This window comes from Cibotium barometz, chromosome 24 (genome assembly GCF_041138505.1).
Source record: "Cibotium barometz isolate CiBa-2024 chromosome 24, ASM4113850v1, whole genome shotgun sequence".
Lineage (NCBI taxonomy): Eukaryota > Viridiplantae > Streptophyta > Polypodiopsida > Cyatheales > Cibotiaceae > Cibotium > Cibotium barometz.
In genome coordinates, this window is record NC_141069.1 from 9,856,705 (window position 1) to 9,868,363 (window position 11,659).

Consider the following 11,659-nt stretch of genomic DNA (forward strand, 5'->3'; position numbering starts at 1 on the left):
ATCTCTCCTGGACGGGAGTCTGATTGTAGTGCCTTGCCAGAGGAGGAGGCATAATTGTTTTTTTTTAAAGGATTATTTTTAAACTTTGGGTAGCCTAACATCCTTGCATGAAAAGAGAAAAAACCACTTGGCATGTAAATAAAATTAAATTATTAAAATAACTCTTTAAAAATAGCTCAATCGGCCATGTAAATAAAATTAAATCATCAAAATAGCTCTCTAAAAATAGCTCAAAAAGCTCACACATATAGAGAGAGAAATAGACGTTCACAGAGCTCTCGCCGCTGCTAGTCTGCTTGTCCCAGGGTCTCAGCTTGCCCGCCACCACCTCCTAGCACCGCTTTTGGAAGAGGAGCAAGCTTGCGGTGATCTACTATAGTCCTACGCTTGAGAATATGCTCTCCTTCTGCAATCTGCTGCTTGAAGAGCTTGCATGGAGAGCTGGAGATCATAGGTAGCCCGACTCTGGGCGTCGGACAAGGCAGTGTAGGTTGCGTGGATCTGTAAGAAAAGCTTAGTGTTGGTCTCTTTGTTTTCCATGGCCGCTGATAGAGGCGGGCCAATCGTCTATAAGAGGCCTTGATTTCTGCCTCGGTGGCCGTTTGGGAGATCTCCAGCACCTGGTAGAGTGTGGCTCTTGTAGAGCCGGTCTGGGTGTCCTTGCTTGGAAGTGAAGGGAGTTTGGGGGGAGATGGTGATGTAGCAGACCTGCTGCCGGTAGAGAGAGGACAGAGAGCCATTGGAAGTGTGCGACCGAGAGCTTGACAGAGAAGGCACTCCTCATCATGTATGTGTAGATTCGCCTTTTGAATAAAGATCTTATTTTATTAAAAGATAAGATTTCCAATCGCAAGCAGCAAACCAGGAGCCGTAAAAGACGGGTCTCCCAGCCTCTACGCCTTCGCGGTCCGGAAGAGTTAGCTACCTAAAAATGGCTCAAAAAGCTCACACATATAATCGAGGGAGAGAGAGGCACCATCTCTAAAGGCTTGACGTAGCTTTTTGAGCTGAGCTATCAAGGGGGATCGTGTCACACGCTAGTGCAGTTCCACGCATCATGGCCCTTCTCCTATTTATCCGAGATAGTGGACTTCCGTGCCATTGTCTTTGTAAGTCTCGAAGATGGAGAGTGGTACCCTATGAAGCCTCTCCTTGGGGCGTACATCATCAATGTAGCAGACATAGTGAAAGTAACGCTCGTACAAACTTGTAATGCAAAATCTGCTTTGCTTGCATGGAGTGGTGCATGCTCGGTGTGTCGTAGGTTGTGAGTAATGGCATTTACAAAAGCATTTAGCACAGGGCTGTGGTGAACACTAGTAGGAGACATGTATTCATCGCCGCTTTTTATGACCTGCAATGGGAGGTTGTTGTTAAGTCGACTCCATAGCTGGACATCTTATGTTTATGCACAAGATGTCTTGGTGCATAAACGCAAGCAAGTACTCTCTCTCTCTCTCTCTCTCTCTGTCACACACACACACACACACACATCATCAAAACCAAGTGCACTCCATGCTCCTTTAAAGCTTGCAAAACAAGATTGTTTTCTTTTTAATTCTTTTACTGTGTTTTGTGTGAATGCTTGGGTAGCATACTTCGTGTAGTGTAGAACATATTTGAAATGCTTGAATGAACATGAATTTGAAAGCACAAGGCTAGACCAACATTCGTAATCAATGAGCTTGAAGCCTGTTCTTATGTTCGATGGGGATTCAAAAGTATCTCGCAAATTAAAAAATTACAAATTCATTACTATATTTGAAAATGAGTTTTGTATCATGAATCAATACGTAAGACTAATGGCCGCCTTCAACAGTGAAGGTGTTTTGGTGCACTTTCAATATCGAAAGTGCTATTTAGAAAACGAGAGAATATTTTCTCCTATGTTTATTAAATTTCAGAGAGGATTGTGCCAACTCCTCGCTATACTTTATATATGGTTTTTTTTTTTTAAAAACCTTCACTCACACAAATGAGCACGAAAATCCTATGACTTAATGAATGACATGTAACTTAGATTCAAATGTGGTAATGAATTTGAAATTATCTACCTTGCGATGCAACCCTTGATCTCTGTTGATATCCATCTATTCCTCATGTCGAACATAATCATAGGCTTGATGTTCATGCTTGTACAAGTGCAAGCAATCAAGAGAATAGGGGTACCCAAGCATTCTAGTTAAAAAAATTCTCCCGAGACAAAAACCTTTAAGTGTAAAAACTAATTGATGATGGGGAAAAAGAATTTGGGTGCTTATTATTGATTATGTGTAGAATCAAGCATACATGATCAATCATTGCTTCCTTCAACCATTGACAATTACCAATCGCCATTTATCATTGCCCATTGACTCCTGACAATTATCAAAATGGAGTGTTTAAAGGACATATGGGATGATAACGAGTATCGTTTTGACAAGTATCGTTTTGACATCAGTACAAGGGTAGGTTCCTTTATTAAAAAAAGAAAAAAAGGCTCTGCAACTATGCTGCAAATCTTTTTGTGTGAAGTCTGAACATCCACCTAGAAGCCCATTTTACGACATTGATCAAAATACCAAACTGTCATGGATATAAATGATTTGTGTCAGCATAACTGAAATTGGATATAGATACTCCTGCGTCCTTTGGTACCCACTCTTTCTTCTCATTCCTCGTGGATCCAACCTTTAACTTGGAAGTTGGAAACATTCTCCACAAAAATGCTTCAACATTATTTTGATAATAAAAAACCTCTTCTCATGTTTTCCATGAAAGATCACATTTCATCAGGAGGTGACTGCATTCTTATTAGGGTGGATGCACAATCATCCTACGGACACTGCCCCTCTTTCATAGAAAGGTTAGGAGACGCTATCCATCCAGAGAGGAGGTTTCACAACAGACAACCAGCCATGCAGCGCTGCAGCCTGACTGAAATAACATGCAAGGCCAAGATATCCGGGAAGGGACCCCATATGATTGGACCACCCTCTTGCACCTGAATTACGAGTGGAAGGATTTGCTGGATGAAAATTTATATGCTGCTTGTCTGAGATTCAGCAGCCAGTTCAGCTGAGTTAAGAGCCATGTCCAAGCCCCCAAATGGCAGATAGGTCATCATAATCCCCTCGCCCCCTAGCTAGATGAAAAGAAGTAGCATCATGCTACCATGCTGCCAATAGTGCAATGAAGCTACTTACCCTTCACTGGCTTTCCACCATCATGTATCGAGTTTCTCGTTCACAACATTTCCCATTTATCCAAAAACAACTTTGGTACTGGCCATCTGCTCCACTTTTTCCAAAAAGACTCATCATCATTTGAATTTGCCACATCCATATTCTCTCTACAGTTTTCGAAATAACCTGCAAAACGGCAACTTCATCAGTTGCATACATCAAATAACTGTATAAACAATAAGAAAATGTCATTAACCTTAGATGAATGGGAGCATAAGAAAACTCAAACACACGCTTGCTTCAAAATTTTATTTGGCAATTTGATCAGTGTAGGGCCTTGCAAGGGTGGTGCAGTGCACCATGTAATGAGGTGGAAAACAGGGGCATGCGACACACTACAGAGAAATGCAGGGACTACAATGAAAGGGTAGTGTCTTTCTCATGGCAAATAGCTTCAAGAATCAGAAATAGGGTGAATGTGCTGCCAGCCGGCAAGAGACCTACCAATCATGGCATTTCACGCTCATCAAGGAGCTTGGCAAGAAAGCTTGTTTGAAGGAAAGCCAACATTCATATTTTTATATACACAGCTATTGGAGGCAAAGTTGTCAAAATAAATAACATACCAGAGTGATTAGTTGGAGTTGAAAGAAAGAGAAAACCAAGCAACTTTTTGCCAAATAGCAAAGTTTCCATCAGAGTAAGCATGTCCCAGCCCGAGAGAATTTCTGCTTGAAATTGGTCATAGGAGTTGAATGGCAACTGGTTATATATGGGAATGTTAAGCAGCCAAATGCTATGGCCACCTTCTTTGACCAATTCTTTGCATCTTCTGCTATACCACTTGCAATGTACTTAGTGTGTGGCCAGGCTCCGCCATACAGCTTCAAACTTCAGCCCCACCTACACGCTCTTGCATCCCAGCATCAGCATAGATGTTTGACATCAAAACATATGTAATAGCCTCCTCAGGCTGCAATTTTACTGCATGATGAAATGCAAGTTTCCCCAGCTCCATATTGCCATGTATACAACATGCACCCAGTAACGATAACCAAATCGTCAAATCAGCTTGCATCACTATCCTCCCCAGTAAGTTCTCTATCCGTTTGAAGTCGCCTGCACGTCCAAGGAGGTCAACAATAAGGTTATAATGATTTAAATTTGGAGCAATGCCATAATCCTCCCTCATACATTTAGTGTGATTGAGACCTTCATCAACAAGGCCACTGAGACTGCAAGTTGAAATAACTGAGCCAAACATTACCCCATCTGGGTTAATACCATACTGTTGCGATATCACAAACATTTCCAGGCTTGCTGCACTTTTTCCTTCTCTTGCATAACCAGCAATGCATGCAGTCCATGACACGACATCAGGATGGGGCAGCCAATCAAAGACTGCTTGTGCATCCACCATGCTTGCACAACTCCCATATGCTTGAATAAGAGTGGCTGTGAGGGGAAGATTCAGCTCAAGGCTAGCAGAGACAATGGTGAAGTGGAGCTCTTTACTTATCGCCGAGCTTCCCGTGTCACTGCAAGCTTGGAGAATGCACGTGAGTGTAACATCATCTAGAATCACACTTTGCTTTCGCATGTGCTTGTAACACTGTAAAATCTTCTGTCCTTGGCCTTGTTCAACATATGCCGAGAACATTGCGTTCCATGATGTGACATCACGCACAGATAAACTACCAAAGACGTTTTCTGCTTCCAGAATTGCCCCACACCTTGCATACATGGTCACAAGTGCGGTGCCAACAAAGACATCTGAAACAAAGCCATTCTTCCGAGCATCTGCATGTAATGCATGCCCAATTTCAAGGGAGATCACTTTGGAACGCGTCCCTTGCATAGCAATAGCTTCTTCCTCCTCTACAAGTGTGCCACATGGCTGAAGGGCCATCAAGATGGTGTGCTGGTCTGGACTCATGCCTTCCTCTTGCATCTGCCTGTACAACAACAGAGCCTTCTCTCCCTGTTTCTGTTCAACATAAGCTGAGAGCATGGCATTCCACAATACAATGTCGCGCTTGGGTGATGTCCTGAACACCGTCTCCGCTTCCACAATGGCCCCACACTTGCCGTACATGCTTACAAGGGTGCTGCTAATGAAAATATCTGAGGCTAACCCATTCCGACAGGCCTCAGCATGTAATTTCCGGCCCTCTTCTAGACAAGCTAGGCTACCGCAAGCTTTGAAGAGGCTGACAAATGTGTACTTGTTCGGTTCCACGCCTTCCTCTTGCATGTACCCATGCATCCTGAGCGCTTCCTGGCCTCGACCGCAATCCGTGAGGGCAGAGATGAGGGCGGTCCAAGAGTAGACAGTACGACGGGGCAGTCTCTGGAAGAGCTGGCGGGCCTCTTGGATGCCCCCGCACTTGGCTAGCGTCAACACCAGGTACTCACCCAACCTGCTGCTGAGGTTGAGGCTGCGGTAGAGTAGGAGATGCGCGTGGAGGCGCTTGGCCTGCACGAGGCCCTTCCTCCTGTGGCATGCCTTCAACAGAGACACGTACACGTCATCATGCAGCTGGTCCTGGTCCTCCTTGTGGATTAGGGCATCCAGCGCCCTGTCAAGCTGCCCTCGCTCGCACAGAGCCCGAATCTGCTCATCCATCAAGTATCCGCTCATCAGTCTGATTCAGCCCATCTCTCTCTCTCTCTCTCGTGTATCTCCCCATCGATTGAACTACATCGATAAATCAGAGCTCTTCCTTTGCATTTGGACAACACGGGCAGGTCACACAGGTTACGGAGTTCGTCCAAGTTGTACGTTACCTTCATAGCTTGATCACACCTCTATTTGGTGTGTCCTTCTTTGCTACATTAGTGGTGGGAACTGTTCCTGAGAATTGCTATTGCTCCAGAAAAAACAGAGAAGGCTTGTTAGTGATTGGCAATTTGGCTGGAGTACCTAAACGGGTGCATTTTTGTGTATTTTGTTTATTTTTATTTAATTTCTTTTTTGGCGATCACAACAAGCACGGTTATAATGTTTTATTTGTTTTTGAGGTTAGTAAGGATCTCGTTAGCAATGGGGAGGAGAAGAGATTGGGGGTCAGGAGGAACGCAGACACAATCTTTAGAACACGAACTAGCTAACAGATGCTTCTGCATCATGTGTCACTTTTACCTCTTTAGGTGAACTTTCTACATGCCACTTACCCTTGTCCATGGGTTTAGCCTTGAACTCTTCAATTTGTGTGCTTTTTTTTTCCCGAGATCAATAGTATATATTTATATTTAAGTGCTGAAAAAAGGTCCAATACACTTTTAAGTCAAATACATCTGAACTTCACTACAGACCACTAATTTTCACTCTTGACTTCATTAAGGAGTTTACAAAGCAAAGACCATCTTTCTTCCTCTAACAAAAAGCTACACTGCTTCCCAAGAAATCTGATAGCCCAACATGATGCAGGCCTCCAACATTGCTTCTGTGCTACAACCCCTTGGGGATTGCTTTTCGAATTGCTTCCTTTCTTTGACCAAATTTTTACTGTGGGTCTAGTTCCCACTGGGTTCTCAATAAATGCAACAAAGGTATAATCAATCTGTTTTTCCTTGAGGTACCATCTTCTAGTCTTAGGCCCAAATTTGGGCAGTTTGCATTTCCAATCTACACACACCTCTCTTGCAAAAGATAAACCAAGGGTTAGGAATCCCCCCAATATGCTTGAGGTCCCACCTAGAGTAAGACATACATCAAGGAATGGTCCTTTGCAGATTCAATAGGAGTAGATCCAGTCCATCTCCCCTCAGCCTATTCAAATTGCATATAGACCAACACATGCACACACATTTATGCATAACATCTGTTGCATCAATACCAACAAAGGAGACCTTCTGGAAAAACAATAGCATTCCTAGTGCTCCAAATTCCCCACAAACACCATGCCCTGATTATGTTAAACAATAATCTTGCATTTTCATCAATGAAAGACCATTTGCCAAGAATCCAGTCTCCCCAATAAGCCTGCACTCCCAAACAATGCTCAACCCATTTGGCAATCCTGACCCAGGCACCTCTGATAGCTGGGCACTCCCAAAAGGCATGCTTACCATCCTCAATTGCAGACCTGCACTTGGGATAGCATCCACTAGAGAATTTTTTGAAGTAATTTAGAACCAATAGGAAGGGCCCACATGTCTATCCTCCACAAAAATACACGAAACCTCTTGGGATTTGACTCTCCCACATCTGCTTCCATCTCTTCTTCCAAACATCAGAAGCTCCAACTCACTCTCCAAATCTTACTGTTTTGTGGTATTCAACATTGCCTTCCCCTCTTCATATCACAGAGTAGAGATCCTTGGTTTTGCCATTTACTAGCTTGACACCATTGATCCAAGTCCAATCCTTAATCCAGCAAGTCTCATTTATAGCAGTAGAACACCACCCCCTTTGAATTTGCTCAAAATCCTGAATCACCAAGTCTCTCTCTCTTCGAGAAAAATGGAACTCCCAAGTTAAATGATCCAAATCTTTCCACCCACCAGTCCCAACAATCATTCAAACACCTTAACCCTTTATTGTTCAGCTTCTTAGCAGAAGTAATGTCAAGTGACCCCAGGGGGGGTTGAATTTATGTGACCACCTTATCCCCAAGCTGAGCATAGAGTTTCCAGTTACTTTGCATCCCCCCTCCCAAGTCATCAAGCACAAGCAGCCTTTCCATCTTTTACATAGCATCTTGCAGAATGCAGAGTTTGTTACTTTAAGAGGAGCATAAGAAAACAGTTCATCTTCCATCCCAAGTCCAACCATTTACCTTTAGCATACACCTCAGATGATTCAACTATCTCCCTTACCATTATGGTCCAAGATTGCAAGCATTTAGGAAGCATTAAGGCACTCCTTGCTAAACAGTGTAGGCATATGTAAGATTCCAATACCCCCCTCCTCTTTACGAACTGACAATTTGTCCCAAGCCAACCAAGATGGGACCCTTTTAGACATTCTGCAATTTCTCAATGGGAAATCTCTAATAGGGCCTATTTTTTTTTCTAATGGCACTTCCGAAAATCCAACACTGCACATAAAAACATTATGTAGGCATTTAGCACAGCATTACAAATGTCAATTATATTATGAAATGGAACTCTAACACCCTCCCATTTCCTTAACTTCTCCAAAAACCTGTTGATAGCCCAGTCAGTCAGTTGTTTGTTAGTGACACCAACTCCAAAAGGAATTCCTTGTGTGCTTTTATGTTTCTTGGGTTTAGGAGTGGTCATTTAGTGGCTTCTCTCCAAGGACATGCTCCTCTACCCATTGTGAAGTATTATTATTTGCATTCATTTTGACCTTTGCTTGCAACTATGTGAGCACATTATTAAGTGGTACCATAGATAACCACCCATTTTGCATACTTAAGATATTGAGTGGTAAGTAGCTTGAGTTTAACTCAAGGTAGCTTATGAGAACGATGTGCAATTGATCTCATGAGATCAATTACACTCATTCGCATAGGGGTTATAAGGTGTGAAGAAGAATGAAAAGTGTTGAAGTACTCCAAGTAGAGCAAGTCTACCACCTTGTGTCGTCCACGATGGTAAAAGCACTATAATGTAGCTTCCTTAGCATTTTTTACCCTTTCAGTTTCTTTTTGTGCCAAGGGCATTTGATTTTCCATTGCGGTTTCCAATGAGGTCCCTTAGATTTGAGCTAGTCCTCTTACACTTGGGTGCATGTGGTTGGAGACACTATGAGGTGTCATGAACCATAATTTTACAATGATTAATTATATAAATATTACATTGGGGTATGGACAATGTGAGTTTGGGTAGTAGGGCATGGAAATGTACGCATCACATTTGGTCCTTAGAAGTTAACAGGGTTTTAGTGGTGGTGTTTGGTTGAGTTCATCCCCTTATTGAATTTCTTTCCAAAGTTTTCAATTATGTGATTACAGTTTAGAGATTAATTTCTCTTTAGCCCTTGCTTCTACCGATTTAGACATGCCTTGCTTCTACCAGTTTAGACATGAAGAATCGATTTCACAATTATCATCCATTATCACGTTGTCATTTAAAAGGATTGCTTCTTTGCAACATTGATCAAAAGAATCTAGATTTGAGACTATGATTAAGTTGTGCAAAGTGTTTCTCTTCAATCCCATAAAGAAACATCGCTTCATTTGTGTATCATTGGGTTTCTCTGAGTCTTCAGGCATTCTCTCATGTGGATACTCAAAGTACCATGGTTGTGAAAAGTAATTTGTAAAATCTTCTTCATTTACTTTCTTTACTGTTAAATTTGCAGCAATATGATGAGCTATGGTGGATCAAATGCTAGAATCAACATCATTAACAAAGAGATTAGACGATGATTAAGATGTGATTAGTGAGCAATTAATTAATAGCTTAATGTAGGCATGGATAATAAAAAACCAGCAAATTCTCATTAGGCCAATGCCTCAATTTATAGAGTTTACATCCAAGCATCTAATCCCACTGATCTCTCCTTGATTCACTCCACCTCTTTTGCTCGATTCTCTCCACCTCTTCCCATAATATCTCCACACATCCTAAATCTTCTCATGCTACCCTTTATTCTCTCCCAGTAGATACTTCTCATCTTTTCACAGCTTCTCACTCATTTACAGATTCTCTTTTACAGCCTCTTGTTAAGGGCTTGTTCCCGCACACACCCTATTCACTTGTATATTTCAACATTTACACCCCTTCAAGTAACGAGATACATTTAACTTAAAGGATTTGATTATAGTGTTATTTAACTTAGCATTAGGTTTAAAGACCCTCACAATGGTCCTTCTTGTCTTGAGAGTACTCTCTTGCCTCTTCATCTTGATGTACTATCCCTATCTAGTTTAATTCTTGGATATTTCTTACCCTTGCTTTAGCTATCTTGAGATTTCTCTCATTCTTTTTGTCCTTGTCTTGAGACTACTCTCTTGCCTTTTCATCTAATTTCTCTTGGCTCATTCTTGTCTTGAGACTACTCTCTTGCCTCTTCATCTAATTTCTCTTAGCTCATTCTTTTTCTCCTTATCTTAAGACTATTCTCTTGTATCTTCATCTAATTTACTATCCCTATCTAGTTTAATTCTTGGATATCTCTTACCCTTGCTTTAGCTATCTTGAGATTTCTCTTAGCTCTTTCTTTTTCGAGATCCTTCTTGATTGAATTGTTTCTAGAACACCTTCTATCATTGATAGGATTCTTTTTTCCCACATCAAGTTGATTCTCATAGCTTGTTGGATTATTTCTGTGACTTTTGGCTCCCTAAAATATTACACTCAAAGTAGCACACCTTAGCAAGAAAAGCTTTGAGTTCTCGTAATTTAGTGATTAGTAGGAATCCATCTCAAAAGTTAATTGACAAATATTCATCCTTATTGGCACAGTTACTAAACATTCACTAAACATTGGATAGTGCATAAGTGTAATTGTGAAGGTAATTTCTAAGACTCCAAGAATGGTAAACTTTATCAAAATTCACCCACGTTATGTATGTGGTGCATCCTCTACTCAATCAAGTAGAGGGCAATGTAGGTAGCTTACAATCAACTATTACTTAAGCTAGCTAGACCTAAGCTCTTACTAACAAGGGAGTTTATGTCATACAGCTAATTGGGTTAGTCTACTTGGATTGGCTACATAGTTGGTTTTTACGAGTTCAAGATACAAACTAATATCTAGGATACATAAATAAAATTTAGATAGTGTGATTAATGTATAAAAATTACAAACTCACAAGATGAGAATTAAATCTTAAATCTGTGATTGAGACATTACAATGCCAAAGGTATATATGTATTAGAATAATGTGTACAAATTACAAACTCACAAGATGAGAGTTAAATCTTAAATCTTTATGCAAAAAGATTGTTTAAGTAAGGTCTACTTTCTACCATGTGCATGAATACATAGCAAAAGATGATTTTTAGCAAAGGAAGAGTACCTTATTTTTGTAGCTCCCATCGAGACAAACATAACTAAATTTGGAAGCTAAATATAATAGCTATATGAAAAGTTTACTTCTAGCATGGGATGATTAAATAATGAAAGAAGTTTATAGGGATTAGGTGATATTAAAAAGTACCCAACCACGTGTGCCAAATGGATGGAAAATGAACTCCATGTAAGGAAAGTGATTGGAGTCAAAGGAATACTTACACTTTAGTTAATGGGAGGCTTTTACATGGTGGGGTTCTTCGGGTTCTTCTTCCCCACAATCTTAAGGGGAAAATGTTGTTAAAAAATATCTTTAAAAAAGTTTGTGTTCAAGCAAGCCAACAATTGACTCTGACTTTAAGGCTTGACACTCAAGGAAGGCTTAAGCATCAAGAACACAAGGGACCCCAGACACATAACCTAAAATTTGCACAAGTCCAACATGGCACTCAAGATTGGAATGAAAAGATTAAGCAATGGAAATAACAAAACCATTTCTATGTGTTTTTTAGTACGTTCTCTCTCTACATGTAGTAGTTTCTTTCTCTAAATTTTTTTCACTTAT

At 40.9% G+C, this 11,659-nt stretch overlaps 1 protein-coding gene across 3 annotated transcripts; it reads right to left on the minus strand.

The window, feature by feature from the left end:
• Positions 1–2,070: 2,070 nt before the first annotated feature.
• LOC147624890 (pentatricopeptide repeat-containing protein At1g11290, chloroplastic-like) lies at positions 2,071–6,057 on the minus strand. Of its 3 annotated transcripts, XM_086818132.1 has the most exons (3): positions 5,952–6,054; positions 3,791–5,778; positions 2,071–3,350 (listed from the first exon to the last, which is right to left on the minus strand). In XM_086818132.1, exons 1-2 carry the CDS (start codon positions 5,955–5,957, stop codon positions 4,051–4,053), a joined length of 1,734 nt encoding a protein of 577 aa, XP_086674258.1. In that variant the 5' UTR covers positions 5,958–6,054; the 3' UTR covers positions 2,071–3,350; positions 3,791–4,050. The 3 variants fall into 3 exon arrangements, with proteins under 3 accessions (XP_086674258.1, XP_086674257.1, XP_086674259.1); XM_086818131.1 differs by having other exon boundaries at positions 3,791–6,057; XM_086818133.1 differs by lacking the exon at positions 2,071–3,350 and having other exon boundaries at positions 4,128–4,283; positions 4,432–6,057.
• Between the last annotated feature and the right edge of the window lie 5,602 nt (positions 6,058–11,659).

Excerpts from the sequence above, each read along its gene's own strand:
- LOC147624890 (XM_086818131.1), bottom strand. The coding sequence starts at position 5,805 with ATGAGCGGATACTTGATGGATGAGCAGATTCGGGCTCTGTGCGAGCGA.